The sequence below is a fragment of the Polypterus senegalus genome, chromosome 13, assembly GCF_016835505.1.
Source record: "Polypterus senegalus isolate Bchr_013 chromosome 13, ASM1683550v1, whole genome shotgun sequence".
In the NCBI taxonomy this organism is placed as follows: domain Eukaryota; kingdom Metazoa; phylum Chordata; class Cladistia; order Polypteriformes; family Polypteridae; genus Polypterus; species Polypterus senegalus.
In genome coordinates, this window is record NC_053166.1 from 17,300,634 (window position 1) to 17,320,076 (window position 19,443).

Sequence of the window (19,443 nt, forward strand, 5' to 3'; positions counted from 1 at the left end):
GAAATGCCTTCAGGATGCTAAACAATGTGTGGAGATCATCTCATTGCAGTATCGACACCAAGCTAAGGTGTTACCAGAGCTGTGTTATTTTTACACTTTTGCATGGATCAGAATGCTGGAGGATAACAGAAAGAGACATTTCAACGCCAGTAGCCTGTGAAAACTCCTTGCATTTCCTGGCCACAAACCATCTCAAATCAGAAGCTGCTATCCAGGTGCAAAGAAGAGGGCATAGGCGCCATAGTCGGAAGAAAAAGAAGATGGATTTGACACACCACCAGTGGAGAGCATGGCAGCACTGCAAGAACAACTATCCTCGGCACAACCCGATGGCAAATGTAGGAAAAGCAGGCCAAAGAACACCTGGAGGTAAACTGGGTACCATGAACCACAGCTGGGGCACCACACAAAAACGTATCCAAGTGGGACAGAAGCGGAGGAACTTTGTTTCTGTCCAGTGTGCCAGTCAGTATAGTGGCCAGTCAGTTGAGGAAGTGTGCGTGTGACGCTGAGGAAGTCTGGTTGTAAAGAGCTGCACCATAGTTCAATACTTATAAAGCACCTTGGGATGCTGCCTATTGTCGTAAGGCGCTATATCACGACTGCAAATCTCTTCTATGTGATGTTGTCATCAGTGTCAGCCAATGTTCTGACTGATCTCCCTTTTTAGTGAATAAAAAGAAAACGTTTGTGTTTTGACTAAAGGGCACAAGTCAGGTTGGGCTCCAGGGGGTCATTTAGCTGGGCTAAGCCCCTCCACTCATACTGTCAGTTGTGCTGTTGCTTGTTGGATTTTGGTGAATTAATCACATCATGCCCCACATAGAATTTTTGACGTTTCCCCTTAATATTTTGGTCTAGAGTTGAGGCTGGCCCAAGTTATTCCTTGGTATTCAGCTCCCTCATAATGTGACGTGGTGTTTCTCCAACCTGCTGGACTCCGTTTGGAGCCACAGAGGGCCAGTAGCTAACCAGACACCATCTGGGGCAAGCATAGTTGTTGGCAGGCATTTCATGTTTGACTCCTTGCTAACATATATTTCAACTGACTTATTAGAGATGGAATTATAAACCTTTGATTTGTGAGCTTTCTCTGTGCAACCCGAAAAAATAAATTCCCAGCTACAACCAGCAGAACAAGGCAAGAAGGAATTCTCCAAATTTAATTCTCAAAAGAATCATCCATATGAAGGTTGCATAAAGATCAGATTGTGATCTGATCAGATCTGATTGTGGTCAGCAGCACAGGAGTGCCACAGGTGACTGTACTTTCTCCGGTCCTGATCAGCCAACATACATCAGACTTCCAATACAACTCAGAGTCCTGCCACGTGCAAAAGTTTGCTGACGACACTGCTATCGTGGGCTGCATCAGGAGTGGGCAGGAGGAGGAGTAGAGGAACCTAATCAAGGATTTTGTTAAATGGTGCGACTCAAACCACCTACACCTGAACACCAGCAAAACCAAAGAGCTGGTGGTGGATTTTAGGAGGACCAGGCCCCTCATGGACCCTGTGATCATCAGAGGTGACTGTGCAGAGGGTGCAGACCTATAAATACCTGGGAGTGCAGCTGGATGATAAATTGGACTGGACTGCCAATACTGATGATCTGTACAAGAGATGACTATACTTCCTTAGAAGGCTGGCGTCCTTCAACATCTGCAATAAGATGCTGCAGATGTTCTATCAGACGTTTGTGCCGAGCGCCCTCTTCTATGCGGTGGTGTGCTGGGGAGGCAGCATAAAGAAGAGGGACGCCTCACGCCTGGACAAACTGGTGAGGAAGGCAGGCTCTGTTGTAGGCACTGAGCTAGACAGTTTGACATCCGTGGCAGAGCGATGGGGGCTGAGCAGACTCCTGTCAATCATGGAGAATCCACGGCATCCACTGAATAGGATCATCTCCAGACAGAGGAGCAGCTTCAGCGAAAGACTGCTGTCACCATCCTGCTCCACTGACAGACTGAGGAGACCCCACACTATGTGACTCTTCAATTCCACCCGGGGGGTAAACATTAACATTATACAAAGTTATTGTCTGTTTTTACAAGCATTTTTATCACTCTTTAATATTTTTTTATCAGTATGCTGCTGCTAGATTATGTGAATTTCCCCTTGGGAATAATAAAGTATCTATCTATCTATCTATCTATCTATCTATCTATCTATCTATCTATCTATCTATCTATCTATCTATCTATCTATCTATCTATCTATCTATCTATCTATTATATAGTGCCTTTCATATCTATCTATCTATCTATTTAGATCCATAACAAGCTCCATAAATAGCCATTGTTACGGGACTGATTGGACAACTGTTCAAAAGTTTCATGTACCATCCTGGAATCCCATGTGTAATAGCAGTCAAACCGAAAAAGAAATTCAACAAAATAATGGCCACAGCCACACTTTGGATTACTAGGCGTGCTGGAGAACAAGAGCTCTTTCTGTCTCATATTAAAATTAGCGATCGCTTCTGGTGAACTCTCCTTGGAAAGGGTGGGACTTCCGGAAGTCTGTGGGAGGTGTGGCCATGCATTCTGTGGGGTCTGCCCAATAGAGTTGCACACAAAAAAGATGAGGTAGTTAACAAAAGTGCCTCCTCTCATTCTGGGGTGGAAGTGCTTACCTGTCAAGAGTCTTAAAGGTGTCCTCTAAGCGCATGTGTGGGACACCATGAATAGATGTTAATAGATTTGTAAAATACCGGTGGGCTCCTGATTATAAAAGGACTTTTGCTGCCTTGTACAGTGACATAGGAGAAGTTCAACTTTTGTTGATCTGTTGTATATCCTGCTAGGTAGCCTATTAGAAATTAAAGATTTCTGTTTTGTCCACATATTGGGAGCTTTTTCAAACTTCAAAGAGCCAACTTCATATACAAAGAACCCTTCACAGAATTGTCCGGATTGGACGTGCTTTTTTTCAATTCCACTTGTTCCGGGCTGATAATTACTTTCCTTATTTTCTGAATGTGCACCTAGATCAGCGTTTCTCAACCTTTAAGTATTTGCGACCCAAGTTTTCATAACAGTGTTAATCGCGCCCCCCCTAACATTTTTTTGAAATGTAGATGCATATTTTATTATACCTACTTAACTTTTATCGACATTTATCTAACTCTGTATTTATTGTTCTAGTATCAGAATGTAGTTTAAGTTAATTTGTTTTAGTTTCAACAGATTTTTTTTTCATATTTTTGATTCTTGTTTTCTTTTTTTCACATCTTTGCGTCCCCCTTTTTGTTACTTCGTGCCCCCCCCCCCAGGTGGGCCCGCCCTACGGGTTGAGAACCACTGCCCTAGATTATTCTTTTTCTTTTTTGTCTCTCCAACGCTTTTGAGTCTCTTTTCTCCACACTGCTTTCTTCTTCGCTTAGTCGTCTTCATTTCATTTATAACGTATTGCCCTTATTCGCTTTATATGCGCTGAGAGCCCTGGATCTGAGTGTGTTGCTGGCTGCCTGTACTCTTATTTGGTTGTAAGTAGTGCGTGTCTTGCAAGAATCTCATGTTCTATGTCATCACGAGACGGTCCTGAGTCAATCTCTTGACATAAAGTCTCATGTTTAAGGTCCCCACGAGACGCTCCGTGGCCAATCTCTTTAGTCTCGTGGGTCTTTTATAAGTGTCTTCCATGGTCTTAACGTGAAGATCACGTCTCGTCGCCCTACTGTTTCTCTCCAGGATTTTTTTTTTTATAATAGACAGATAGCATTCACACTAATTGGATGTGTTGTTTACATATTAATAAAGTATCTATCTATCTATCTATCTATCTATCTAATAGTGCCTTTCACATCTATCTATCTATCTATCTATCTATCTAGTATAGCACCCCTGGGTCAGGACCTGAGGTGGACACACTCCCCAGTTGTCCATGGACTTTCCAGTGAAGTGAAATTAACTGGAGAAGCTGACTCTGGAAGGAATCTGTATAGACACAGCACTAGACAGCACTTTGGATGTGCCTCCCAGTTGATAAAAGCCATTGGCCTGGGTATGTGACCACCAGCATATCTCAAATGTGGACCCTGGCCTTGGGTCAGCTCATGCAGCTGGGAGTCTAGTATGGCAAATGGGTTGATTGGTAGTGTGGCCAAGACGTCTGAGGGCCTGGATTCAGGTTTCAGTCTCACAGGAGGTGTCAGTTTAAATCCCACCTCTGCCACCAGTGTAATGACCTGCACGTGTGTTAGATTTGAGGGAAATGCTTGAAAGAGCAAGCAATGGCTCACTCATCTAAAAATTTAGCAATTAAAATGTCTTTATCCACTAAAAAGTATACCGTTACATTAAAGTGTAACAACTCTATAATAAATAGATGCCATAAATTTTCACTTGTATTATGTTAATAAAATTCTTCAAATCCTTATTGAAGACTGTATTTTTAATCTGATAAAAAAAAAATGCAACCAAAAAAGCCATATAACAACAGTAGGTTCAAAAAAGCTACCCCCTGCTGGTGGTAAGGCAGATTGCAAATAAAACGGTAAAAAATTATTTAAATGATCTTAAAACTGATTAAAAAAAGCACTAAAACAGAAGTGTTTTAGAGAGGGAGGAATGGAATCAGCCTCTAACTAACTCCTAGAGCCAATCTCAGCCAACACAGGGCAGGAAACAAACCCTGGGCAGGGTGCCAGCCCACCGCAGGGCACACACACACCCAATTTAGGATCGCCAATGCACCTAACCTGCATGTCTTTGGACTGTGGGAGGAAACCCACGCAGACACGGGGAGAACATGCAGACTCCACGCAGGGAGGTCCCGGGAAGCGAACCCGAGTCTCCTAACTGCAGATGTCTAACAGGGTATGTGCACGTGCGACACACAACAAGTGACTAACGTCACTGCGCCAGTCCTATATATAAAGTGATACAGAAAGCTTGCCGGACGTGAAATCCAGTAGTGAAAATGGAAGCATTAGATGAATTAAGGATTTATAGTTAGGAGACATAAGAAGCAGTGATGGAGGCTAACAAGACACAGATCAACTGCTTACACTTAATGGACACATGAACAAGTGTCGAATACACCAGCCTGCCTCGTTACAAAGATTTCACAAAATAACCTCATTAAGACAACACTGGAAAATCTTCAGTGTATTTTTAAGCTAACAAGCAAGATGAACCATCTAATCAGCCGCAAGCATTTTCGGAACAGCTGACTCGATTTCAGGACAACAGTTCGTATTTGCGGGTGTCTCCTGTGTCTTACTGGTCTGTTCGAGTTTAATTTGAAGTGCAGGGTCCAGTCCCTAACGTATCAGAGGCGCGCTTTCAAATAATGAATCTTTTTGTAGAGAAAAATACACCCGTGCGGTTTCTATCGAAGTTCTATTAGACAATACAATTACTAAGCGTCTATCCTGAGACACAAACGGGGTTATCCGAACCTGTGAATCTCTGACGGTCCGTCCGTTAGACTGCATTTAGAAAGCCCATCGCGATGTTGATTGTATGCACTGTCCCAATTGCGTCATGGGTATAGCATTAGCCTTCAAAGCCAAAGATCTTGGAGTCAGTCCGCGTCCTATCTGGAATTCTGGACTGCTTTATGGCGTACTGGTGAGTTCATATCCCGGTACAGAGTCCGTGTGATCATGACCAGGTCACTTCACCTGCCTGGGCTCCAAAACAAAACAAATGTAACCAAACGTATTTCACATATTGTAAATTGCCTTGGATTCAGCGTCAGCTGAATTAAGTACATAGTAATACATTATAATAAAATTTGAACTGTTGGATCGCTGACGGTCAGTCCGTCATGAGGCATTTAGAAAGCTTGACGCGATGTTAATTGTATGAACTATCCCAGTATCTTCATATATATATATATATTTGCAGCTGGTGATCCACAAAGGGAGGAAATTAATCACGTATCATAAAGTAGTTTTTATTTCTGATCTCTTCCATATATATATAAATATAAATATATAAACTAACCGTAGCTCACATGTTGGAATAAGACGTCAGCCGAATAAGTAAACAGTAATAAATAATAATAATAATTGAATCTTTGGCTCGCCTCCGTTCCGTCCATTAGAATGCTTTCAGAAATCTCGTCGCGATATTAATTGTAAAAAATGTCGACTAGAAAAGCTCGACTAGAAAGGTGAGGAGAAGCGACGGTGGCGGTGGTGGCAACACGTTTTCAGGTCCCGCATCTTTTCTGGGGAAGCGGCTTGCACGGCGAATGTCTTTCACGGCGTACTCTCCCACACACACAGCTGCGAAGAGAAGTTTTATTCTGAAAAGCAATAATTAAGATCGGTGTCGTAAAAAGTAGAAAATGAAATAAATGCACCTGCGTCAAAGTGAAGAAATCTACATTAATGAATGAATGAATGGCAATGCAGGGCGAGCCACACGGATCACCATAAAGTCACCAATTCACCAATTAAGATTAAGGATTTCAAGCGTCCTACCGCCGCCGCCGCCGCCGCCACCCACCTCCCTCCGATGGAAAAAAAGTAAACGGGGTTCGCTTGCTCATCGGCTGTTCAGATTTCCATCTCCCTTCAGTTTTTTTTTTAGTATAGTACCCATTACAGTTAGCTGTCTTTCTTCGTCTTTAATCGCTGCGGTCTGTTGCTCGTTTTCCTGAGGTGCATCAGCACTTTATGCTTTACTCCTGCACGGTTGTGTTCTTTTTGTTGCTTCTTCTCGCTCTCTCTCTCGCACGCGCACGCGCGCACACACTCCTCCTTCTCCTCCTCCTCCTCCTCCTCTTCTCTTTGATGAACACGCTTTGTCACATTCCAATGACTCGCCTCTTTCTCTCTCTCTCTCTCTCTCTCTCTCTCTCTCTCTCTCTCTCACGTCTTCACACTCACGCCTTGCGGAGCTGTAGTCGGAGCTCACAGGCAGGCGCTCGCTCGCTCGCTCGCTCTCTCGCTCGGGCTCTAATCAGTCATGTGCAGAGCTGGATTTGTGCGAGAATTCCTCTTTCTCTTCAGCCCCGCGAAAGACTAAGAGGCGCTACTCCTATTTTTTCTGCTTTGTAGACAAGACGCAGCTTCGGGGGGAAAGGACTTAAGCTGGGGGACAGCGGAACCTTCACCCACTAGAACTTCCCAACTGTCTTTTTGGTTGCGATTATATGTCTAAATAAGAAAGGGAGCTGGCGTGTATCATCTGAGCCGGAGAGGCAATTGGAAAAGGCTAGAGATGCTTCACTCGGGTACGAACCGGGGGAAAACGCTGGGCAGTGAGGCAGGTAAGACTTGCTGTGTTGCAACCGTAGCCGCCGGGGGCTCGGAATGACTCTGGGGGGGCGCAGGAGCTGCTCTTTGCAGTATGAAAAGAGCGACTGCCTCAATGAAAACAAGAACATTGCAATAAATAGTGTGGACTCGGTGTCAGAATGTAAAATGTGGAAGTGGGGAGAAGCAGCCGGTCAGTCTCATAAATGAAAGTGCACGTTTTAATTCGTTAGACAGTAGTGCAAATAATTCAACGTGCACGCTTGAATTGGATTAGAGGATCATTTATTCTTGGTGTCGTTAAGTGGTCTCGATTTTTTTTTTTTTTATTTAATTTGGAGGTGTCTTATCTGTTTTGGGCGTGTGGATCACTCGAACTTTAAAGAAGTGGTCTTCTTCCGACAGTCTGACAGGCATGTTTCTGTTTAAACAGATAATTATTTCTCGGCATTTGCTGTCATCCTTCATAAAGAATCTCTTGAAAGCATTGTGTGGAGTCCGTGCGCTGCCGGGTACAATGGACAGCTCCTTTGTCTAAAAAAAACTTTCCTCCCGATCTCGCTCTCTCCGTCTCACTTTAAAGCGGCATTTCGGTGTGTACATCGCGCTTTTGACAAGTGCGTGTGCGTGCAAATCCTCGTCGCTGCGCTATAAAAATGCGCGCACTTGCATAAACAAGCAGCATCTGAAGTCTTTTAATCCATCACCCAAGTGCTGTGCAGTAACACTTTCATCATTTCATCTACCTAGAGAGTTTTTTTTTTCTTTTCTTTTTTTTACTGACTGCACACTGGGCGAACCGTACTGTAAGTAATCGATTATCAGGATTTTGCCTTACGCGTAATTAGAAGATTATGCAATACGCAACATTGACATTATTTTCCCAATCCGACGATATTGTTTTGTATAGTATTTACACCGAAACATCGACCTGGAGATACTCGAGTGCTTGGTTGTGACAATTCGTAAACACGCAATTGTAAAATTTTTCAAAATATCAATTGCACAGAAAATAAATCGTCATCTCTATTTGAAAAGCAGGACCCATATTCCTAAATCTGACCCTAACAAGCTTGTCCGTGGATAGATTTTTCTGAAGTTGCTTTCAAGCAAACTTTACAGTGGATAAATTCATTCATGCTTTCTATCTGTGCCCATATTTAATAGCCATTTTCAGTGAAATATACACACACAGAGTCAATAAGAGAAGCACATCTTCTTCAATTAGACCCCCAATAAGCTTATCCCCGTGGATAGCTGACTCTGAAGCTGTCTTCAAGCAAACTTCAAAATGGATAGATTCACACCCGCTACCTCTGCTCAAGTTTAATAGCCATCTTCTGTGAAATGTGCACACACTTCTATTAGCGAAGCATCATAAAAGACACATCTCCTTCAATCTGTCCCCAACAAGCTTAGGCCGTTATTTAGATGCTTCCTTCAGGGAAACTTTACAAAGGGTTAATTTCTGGTAGCTACCTCTCTGCTCCTGTTTGATAGACAGATCTTGATGCCATAGGGAGAACATAGATAAAACCGGCCAGCCATGCACTAACTTTTGGTTCTCTTTCTGTTGACTCTTATGTATTGATGAAGTCATATTTAGCTGACCCTGCCTCAGTGTTACAAACTGCTATAAGTAAAAGTGTACAAAAATGAAAACAGCTGACAGTCTTTGAATAGAGTGGATTCATGTCTGAAAACATGTAACAGGTTTTACACTTACAGTGCAGCGCTGCCTGGTGCTGTGGACTTCATCTCATCTTCACTGATCAGCTTTGATCTGCCAGACGCGCCCGGGTGACCAGGTGATCATTGGCAGTGTGGCTTTATTATGCAGAATGTCACCCCATAAAGAATTCGGATCGTGAGAAGAGCAGGTCATGTTGTTTGGCCTAAGCACTCCAACTTCCAAAGATATTTTAATTTATTTATTTTTTTAGCTCAGTAATACATCCAGCACTGGCGTTTCCCCTTTTGTGTATTTAGCAGTGTTTTACTGTGTAATGAGAGTTTTGATGAGGAAAATTTCTTCTCAACAAAGAAGCTGCCAATGGCATAGACTGTTACGTTTAAAGCTTTTGGTAAATTATATTTATTTGAAGACTGTAATTAGTCTTCTTGAATTTCTTAAAAAAAAAATTAAAATACAGCCAAATACCCTTTTGTTAGTGTGCATTTTATATTTCATAATGTGTAAAATAATGTGAAACACTTCTGAGGAACCCACATTTAAGGCACAGCAGGAAAGTTGCTTACCGGTTAATTTATTAAGAATACTAAAAGGCTGATGATGCAGAAAATGACACTGTTTAGTTTTAGGTTAATCTGTTCAATATGCTAATTAAATCGGGGTGTAAGTGCCCAATGCTGCAGACCTCAATGGAAACCTTTTATTTATTTATTTATTTGTTCTTATCAGAAAAGATTGGACTTTCATTTTTATGCTCCTTTCTCTAAACTGCTTTTGACAGTGTTAAGAATTAACACTCGGAATAATAGGCAAAATATCACCCTGGGTTTTCAAAAAGCCATTAATTAGTGCGGCTAACTGGATTACGGATTTTTTTTTTTCTTCATTTCATGAACTGTTTAATAGCATCACCAATGTTTTCTTAAAGAGTTTCTTTTTACAGTGCACATGTAAAAGAAAGAAAATGGCATTCACATTAAACATATTATCAATCATCCATTTTGGAAGCACATTTAATTCAGTTCTTGAGGTATGGGCACCTTCTTCTTCTTCTTCTTCTTCTTCTTCTTCTTATTATTATTATTATTAACAACAATGAAAACAAACTGGTTTTGTTGCTAATTTGAGCATCATTAGTAACAAGTAATACAATTGGTAACAATATAGTGGCAATAGTAACGATGATTATGAAATTATTATTATCATTGTCATCAATAATATCACAAATGACAATATCTCTTACTATTATTGTTGTCACTGATGATGACTAAATTAGAAAGAATACTAGTTATGTTTGTTGCTATCATTAATAATTACAATAATAATATGCATTGCTTACTGTTATTATTATTGTCCATGTTGTTCCTGACATCCATTATCTTGTCCTGGTATTGTTAATAATTTTATTGAATTTGGCTAAAAGGAACAATACCAAGTGAACATTTGGATTTTAATAACTGGTGGCATTAATAGCGCCAATGATAATAAAAGTATAACTTACTGTTTAGCTTATCTCTGAGTGGAAGGGTGATGTTAAAATTAATAAAAATACTATCCATTCATTATCAAATCACTCAATCCAAAAATGTCAATTATTATTATCAGTATTAAGAATGGTACAGATTATAAAAGCTGGTAATGTTGATTTTAAAAACCACAACAGCAATGATAATAGCAATAATGATGATCGTATTATTATTATTATTATTATTATTCAATAGTATGATTACCAGCATAATAATATTCTTCTTCTTCATCTTCTGATTATTATTATTTATACCAACCGTGACACTATTGTGGTAATATCGATGATGAGGATGATATTATTATCATCATCATCTGTGATACAACTGTTAACAGTACAACTAATAACAATAAATCTTACAATTTTTTTGTTACTGATGATGACCAAATTAGCCAAAAAAGGAATTCCTATTGTTGCTGTTATTTTTATTATTCTTATTATTTATTACTACTATTAATAATAATAATAGTATACATCACTTATTATTATCATTGTCCAGTTGTTTCTGACATCTATGATAATAAGTGCAAGGTATAGTTTTTAATTTTATTAAATCCGCCTGAACTGAACGATATCAATGATTATAAGTACGAGTAGCGATCAGTTAAAATGTTGATTTCAATAACTAGTGGCGTTAATGGCGAAAATAATAATAAAAGCATAAGTGGCTGTTCAAACTATCTCTGATTAAAATATCGTCCATCCATTATTAGACCTAATCAATCCAATAGTATCAATTGTTATTATTAGTGGCATTAGGAATGGCAGAGATTATAATAATACCAATACTAATGATGATGACAATAATAACATTTCTCTCTAAAGATCATTTTTGTACCAAGAATGTAGCTCAAGGAATTTAACAAAATGTAATTTAACAAAATGTTGCAAGGAAAAGCCAAACCAATTAGAAACCAACTATAGTTAATAAGTACGAATGAAAACACGCTGAAAAAACACGGACATTCAAGTAATGGATGAAGCAGAGTCCTTGTTTTGAGATTTGCTTTCAAATCTCTAATTATGAGTCCAGCACTGTGGTCAGATATCTGGGGAGGACCAAGAAAAACAAACAAATAAACACTCCGGATGTGCTATTGTGGACGAAAGATGTCGAGGAAGACAGGAGTGCAATCAGTTAGCGTTAGTTTATTAACAACAGGTGAGTAACATGGATCTCCTGCTCGCAAGTCAGAAGAACGCCGCACTTCTTCTTCTGCAGGCCCTTTATATATTGCTTAATCTCCCTCTGTGACCTTTTACAAAAAGGATAAAAACTTGTCTACATGTCTCACTCACATACTTCCTCTTTTACAATTTTAAGTTAGCGCATTTCCTAACTCCAGGCAGAAAATATTTGTCGCTGACAGTTGCTTTTGTTTTAGGAAGTTGCCATCTTTTACCCTGAATCACACTTTCCTGCTTACACACACACTTGAATTAGGTAACAGCTTATATTAGTGTATCCATCCATTATCCAGCCTGCTATATCCCAACTACAGGGTTATGGGGGCCTGCTGGAGCCAATGCCAGTCAACACCGGGCACAAGGCAGGAAACAAACCCCGGGCAGGGTGCCAGCCACCGCAGATATTAGTATATATATATATATATATATATATATATATATATATATATATATATATATATATATATATATATATATATATATATATTTATATTAGTATACATATGTTTTTCACTACCACTATGCAATAATAACGATAATAACAATAGTAATGGGGCGGCACGGTGGTGCAGTGGTAGTGCTGCTGCCTCGCAGTTAGGAGACCCGGGTTCGCTTCCCGGGTCCTCCCTGCGTGGAGTTTGTATTTTCTCCCCGTGTCTGCGTGGGTTTCCTCCCACAGTCCAAAGACATGCTGGTTAGGTGGATTGGTGATTCTAAATTGGCCCTGGTGTGTGCTTGGTGTGTTTGTGTGTGTCCTGCTGTGGGTTGGCACCCTGCCCTGGATTGGTTCCTGCCTTGTGCCCTGTGTTGGCTGGGATTGGCTCCAGCAGACCCCCGTGACCCTGTATTCGGATTCAGCGGGTTAAAAAATGGATGGATGGATGGATATGTTTTTCACTACCACTATGCAATAATAACGATAATAACAATAGTAATAATTATTATTTGGTAGTATATTGGAAGTTCCCTAACTCGTCCTGATAGTAATGTAACCCACTGCATGCAGTTCAGAAGCCATGATGACGCCGCTTATCCTCATTCTAATTCCACATGATGACGCCTGTTGTTCTAATCGGTGATCTCCATGTAGCTTTTAGCGGCAGGTGAGTCTCGGCCTCTTAGCCTGCGCCTCATCTTCTCGTTCTCATTCTCATTCCTAATAATTGAGCTTTATTTTTTTAATTGCGCAAAATCAGAGCAAGTGATCGTATAAAAATTTGATTTGGAGTCAGATTTGAAATTTTGCTCTTTGATTTTCGTTTCCTTTTTACTTCTTCACCAGGTTTAAATCCCCCCTGTTCTGTAGACGATGACATAGCACGCTGTATCTTTATGATGTTTGTGGCTTTTGTCATGGAGGTTTGTGTCACACTGGCTGTCTTTGTACAGTAGCTCTGTTCCTGCGTATTTTTCCTTTCAGTTGGTTCATCGTGTTTATATCCCTTCTCCTAAAATTTGGGTCATTTTCTCCTACCATTTTCTAACATATGTGCTGCTCTCTGTATCGTTCCTGTGTCTGAATTCTTCTTTATCCTCAGTGTAGTGCTAATATGTGTTCTTTGTGGACAAACCCACTACAGCTTAATACTAGCAGGCTTCACATGACATCAATTCATCTGTGTTTTTATTAGTAAAAATCTGAATCCAAAATAATTTTGCAAAATGTGTGAAGTCATTATGACACAGCTTGATGGACTGCTGTTGTGGGGGTGCGTGGTTGCTGGTGTCGTCATTTGCCTGTTACATAACTCAGACAGAAAAGTCACCTAAGGATCTCCTCATCCAGTAATTGGAGGTATGATGAACTGGTTTTGTCTTTTTTTTTTTTGTGCTAAATTTTATTATTACACATTTTGTATCTTCTGCATATACCACATTGTTATCTGCAAATTTCAAGTTTGGGGTCCACATATACGTTGCCCACTAGCAGATATGATTTATTCCGACTCTTTCCGCTTCACATGGAGTAGTTTTGCTCGAACGGCAGATGGAGTTCTTGCTCTGGCCTTGCGCCACTTGAGTAATTTTCAAGTTTTTCTCTTTCTCGTTCCCACATGGAGCACATAAAATAAAAAAGAAAAGTGTCGAAATGGTGAGAATGCAGTGTGCACGGGGCATGGCAGGCCCATCATTAAGTGCAGGAGCAGGGCCTGAGGACACTGTCCCGAAATTGCTTTGCCTTGTTATCATCCCTAAAAGAAGCTCCGTCGCAGCCGGTGACAGCACTGCTGAAATGACACAATTTTAATTGTGCACACAGAGACAGGTGGGAGCTTGACCTATTTTTCCAAATGCACATATGCACAGTTGGAACACCTGGTAGACCACTTTAAATTCCAGTCGACGGCTGAAAACGAACAAAATAAGAAGAAAAAAAAAGTTGAAATGAACTGGGATTTGGAAGAACAGCAGCCGAGATGCTAAGGAAAATGAGGTTCACTGGGGATCAGTTGTGTAATTTAGCAGATCTCTGTAGAGAAGCCGGTAAAGACTCATTTGCTGCCTACAGTGCTTAGGATATAGTGCCTTAGAGAGGCTGAAAGCAAATTAATAAGAGAAGTCGTCCTTGTGTCTTCAACCTGGTCAGACTGCAGGCTACGCTCTCAGGTGCCATAGATGTGATAAAGACATTATAAAACCAGTAAGATGAGCTAGGTTTGGTAGGGAGCACCTGTCAGTAGTGATCTGGAGCCATTGTTTTCTTGAAACCTTGGAGACTGGAAACAAAATCCTGGGCGCACTGGTGCCAGCAGTAAATGTGATGCTGGTATGATGAGTTCTAGTGATTTTTAAATTTTATTAATTAATGTGGAAGCAAATAGCTTCCATGCATTTTGTTGCTCTTCAACCAAACATTGATGCAACGATGTAAAAGCCATGTTTGCATATCGGTGGAAGTTGAGCAGAACTGTGGGGTCGATACACAAAACCCCCGACTCCAACTCCGTCTCCTGAATTTATTGTGCCACCAACTATGACCCCTCTGTTTATGGTACCACCGACCCCAAGTCCTCAATTTATTATACCACTCAGTCCAACTCCCCAATTTATGGCGCCACCTGCTCCGATGTCTCTATTTATTTTACTACTGACTTTTGACTCCTCGATTTATAGTAACACCATGGTACATCTGACTTCTGGATTTATGGTACCACCCATTCGGCTCCCTCAATTTACAGTACCACCGACTCCAACCCCTCAGTTTATGGTAGAACAGATTTAGACTCCTGAATTTATGGTGCCACTGACTCCATCCCCTCAAGTTATGGTACCACCAAGTCCAACACCTCAATTTATGGTACCACCAAGTCCAACACCTCAATTTATGGTAGAACAGATTTAGACTCCTCAATTTATGGTGCCACTGACTCCATCCCCTCAAGTTATGGTACCACCAAGTCCAACACCTCAATTTATGGTACCACCAAATCCAACCCCTCAGTTTATGGTAGAACAGATTTAGACTCCTGAATTTATTATACCACCGACTAAATGCCCTCAATTTATGGTACCACCAAGTCCAACACCTCAATTTATGGTACCACCGACTCCAACCCCTCAATTTATGGTGCCACTGACTCCAACCCCTCAACCATAGACTCCAGCTCCCACATGGACTCCTCCTCTGTATTTAGACTAATATTTTTACTATGTTGATTGAAAGGACATAACATACAAGATACAAGGCCTATCATCACTGCCAACGTGAATCATCAGGCTCCTTTTGAGCACCATAACCTGTTAAAATTTAAGTTTAAAGGCTATTCTAGCATCGTTGTGGTTTTTTATACTGTTTATTAAAGAACTTACAAACATTGAGTAGCATTAAAAATAGGACAAAATTGATAGAATTAAAAAAAAGGCAACATTTTTATCAAAAGGTTGAAAGAAAAAATATCTTATGTGAAATTGTAAATTTTAATATAATAATTTACATTTAGTACACTTCTACAGACTCCAGTAACCCGATAATCGCTTCCGACCACACAACTCCGACTCAGATTCCACAGGTTGTGAGTATTTGACAGTCTGCTTGTTTGTCGGAACACATTTCTCTGTCAATGTCGTTCTTGTATTCTGAGTATGTGTGGCATGTTGCTGATCCGTAGTATTAGCCAGTCACTCAGTCATCACTGGAGCACCTCCTGTGTTTGGCTTGACGCTTAGGAGATGTTGCTACTGGAGTTCTTTTTTAAGTCATCATGGTGTGTAGCACTGTATTTTGCAACCATTACAAACAGTTTGGTGTGAGGACAGGAACTCAGGACAGTTTGTGCAGACATTTGTCCGCGTTTGAGACATTTGCATTGTTTCCCGGTACTTGATGATCAGCAGATGCCGCTGCTGTTTTTCTTCTTCTCATGAGCAGCCTCGGAAATGCGTTTGAAAGTCAGCAGATTTTGCCACTCTTCTTTTCCTTTCTGCCCTTTAACCCCCTCTATAGCCCGGAGTTGGGCACCAGTAAAGTCTAGCTGCAGACCTCTAGCGCTTCTCCCGGTTATACTAGGGTTAAAATTAAGATGGTGGAAAAGTTATCTGAACTGAAATAATGACGACTGGCGAGTAAGTCAACTTCATCTACTTGCAGGTATGGCGGAGGCTCTGTGCTGCTGAGATTCCTTTTTCTCCTCTCTCCGAAAGTCGCCAACGCCAATAACTTGTGCAGGTTGCTATGACCCTCATTTGTTGCTTCACCAGTGTGCATCATGTCATAAACTTTGGATTAAGACAAAGATCAAGGCTCTAGCCCCAGTGGTTCAGGAGTAATAGTATGAGAGGCGGACAAAACTCCTATCATTGTTTTTATATATATATATATATATATATATATAGAGAGAGAGAGAGAGAGAAAGAGAGATTAATTAAAGCAGAAGCAAATAGCCTCTGCACATTTTGGCCATTGTTGTAAACTATCAGAATAATAGCATCTAAACATGCTGGATTCCGCACGGGTCCACATCCATTTATCGTCATTTTTGGAAACCTGAGATAATACCTTGCCTGTGAAGACCATAAACCAGAGCCTGGGTGCACGGGAGCCAATGTGGTGCTGGTATGAAGAGTTCTTATCTTCTTATTCTACTTTATTGTATTTATTAATGTTAATGCAAACAGCCTACACACATTTTAGGCATTGTTGTAAACTAGTGAGATCTAAAGTTGCATCCATTTCTTGTGATCTTTTTGCCTTTGGACATCAATCAAAGGCATATGAGTTCATCTGATGGCTTGGAGGTCTCACTGTCATTATGACAATTTTTACACCAAGGAAAAATAAAGTAACAAACACATAAAAAAGGCACTATAAAAACAAGTAAAATGTGCTTTTGTTTTGTAGGTAGTAACCAGTCAATCATATTATCAGGATTTATGCTCCATAGTTTTTCTGAGATTGGAAACCGCAGCCTGGGATATACAGGAACTAACAGTAAATGTGGTGCTGGTATGAAGGGTACTTGAAATTTTTGAATTTTATTAATTAATGTGGAAGCAAATACTGTCCGTATATTTTGGGTATTGTTGGATATTAGCATCTAAACTCAACCAGTTTCCATGCATTGTCATTGTTTGAAATCACGGATAATAACTTACCGTTGGTTATAAATCACAGGGATATGAGTCCAATTGAATAGCCTTTGGGGTTTTCTCATGGCTGGGAGATCTCTCGGTCATTATGACAATTTTTTTACACCAAGGGAAAATAAAGTAACATACGTTCCAAAGCACGCAAGTCCCAAACAATTCCAAAAATGACTACCAGAGGAGAAAAACTGACAAAACCCAGAAAGCAACCAGAGCAAAAACACAGGGTCTTTATGAAATTAAAAGGTTTCTGTAACAAAAAAGGCTCCATCAAACAAGGCATTTCAAAGAGCACAAAAGGCAAAGAGGTAATTCCTAGAAAGGGAAATCTGAAAAGCAAATAAAGTCCTAAGTTGAAAAACAGAATACAGGTTAAAAAAAATCACAAAAGCACAAGAATAAGCCCAAGAGAGCTCACCAAACCATGACTGCATTCAGAATGAACCGCAAGGGACTGCGGCTTGACCTCACCTTTATAGGGCTGAGGGCAGTCCCTTGCAGTGATGGGCAGGTGGCACAGCCTCTTGGGGAACTACCCACAAAACATCAGGAATATCTAATAAGATACATAGGAACTACCGTATATACTCATGTTTAAGTTCTCCGGCGGATAAGTCGGGACTTGATTTTACCGTATAATTTCTGGTTTTTAATAATGTCGGTCGTATAACTCGAATGCGGAAAACTTTCGGTATTGGTCCAAGAGGTTATGATATGCTAACGCCCACCTGAGAGAGCACACAGCCTTTATTTTTCTATGTATTGTGCTTACGTGACCACACGGTGATATCGAAACTATTCCAAAGTGACGTTTGCACTGCTTTGTGTTTTTTGTATCTCACACCCTCATACACCTTTATCGTAAGAGCATCCCTTATCTACAATGGGGCGTTCAATCAGAAGAAACTATGAAGCTGATTTTAAATTAAAATGGTGTTGAAGTAGCAAAAGAAATTGGTAACCGCGCTGCTGCAACAAAATTCGATGCGTGTGAGAAACTGGTGCGAGATCGGAGGAGGCAAGATGTTAAAAAAAGAAAAATGTAAGTGTCGCATTTTTGAATGGGTGTATAAGTCGGGTTCTTATTTTATGATCGATTTTTCAGGTTTCAAGGCGCGAATTCTACTTGAGTATTTACGGTAAGTTATCCACAAATGTAGCACACCCAAAGGAAATAAAATTGACACAAATACGGCATTTGAACTGCAGCCAGGGGAGGAACCCTGCCTGAAATATAACTGTGAAAAAAGGCGCTATATATGTCAGTAAGATGTGCTTTGTTGTGTAGGTAGTAACCTGTCAATAGTAAGTGTGTAATATCAGAATTTACGGCCCTTGGAGTTTGGAAAACGGAACCTGGGTGTGCTGGAGCCAATAATAGACGTGTGCTGGTGTGAAGTGTTGTTGTTGTAATTTTTGAATTTTGTTAATTATCGCAGAAGTAAATAGTCTCTACAAATTTTGGGTATTGTTGTAAATTAATGTGATTTGAGTATCTAAAGCTGCTGGTTTCCGCACAGGTCCAGATCCATTTCTGATGATTTTTTTTTTTTTTTTGAAACCTCAGATAATATCTTGCCTTTAGGAATAAATCCCAAGACCATTGGGGTCTTCTCATGGCTGGGAGTTCTCTCTGTCATTATTACAATTTTTTACACTAAGGAGGAATGAATGCCTTTCGGGGCTCAGATGGGCAGCTTTATTCCTTAAGCCTTTCCTTGCTTACTCTCGGAGCCTAAGAGATTTCATCTTTGTTGACTTATTTATTTGTGTTTTCTTCCCGCATCCCCAAAGACGCACATGTTAGGCTGACTGACTCTTGTGGGTATGAGTGTGTTTTATGATGGGGTGGTCTGATTCCCTATGCAGGTCCCCTGCCTTGTATCCAGTGTTGCCAGTTTAGGTTAAACAGGTTTCAGAAAATGATGCTATTTATTACTATAATAAATGTAAGCCATTGTCTTCTTGAAGGTCTTTGTTCATTCACCAAGCCTTAAATTACAGTCCATATTATTCCTGATGATTTTATTATAATAACGGTGTTGTTCGTAATAACAACATTTCTGCACTTTTTATCCTTTGCCGTTTCTCATCTTAGGAAAAAAAAAAAAAAAAAACCTGTCAGCTTCAAGTTGCTGCTTTTCCTATTACAGCGGCCTATTGAATAAAGTCGACAGAAATGAGCGGCGTGGTTTAGGTGTCTGTCGCCAGCCTTGAAATGTATAACAGGCCGGCTGTAATT

The 19,443-nt window shown here is 40.4% G+C and overlaps 1 protein-coding gene across 3 annotated transcripts in view; it reads left to right on the forward strand.

Moving 5' to 3' along the window:
* LOC120542238 (teneurin-2-like) overlaps window positions 1-19,443 on the forward strand; it is a 1,685,504-nt gene that overhangs the window by 817,734 nt on the left and 848,327 nt on the right. Inside the window, exon 1 of one of the 3 annotated variants that reach the window (XM_039774547.1) lies at window positions 6,876-7,226. The exons of the other annotated variants lie outside the window; for them this stretch is intronic. Coding sequence (XP_039630481.1) covers window positions 7,178-7,226 — 49 coding nt within the window. The 5' untranslated portion in view covers window positions 6,876-7,177. Of the gene's footprint in view, window positions 1-6,875; window positions 7,227-19,443 lie in introns of those variants that run through there. 3 annotated transcript variants of the gene reach the window in all.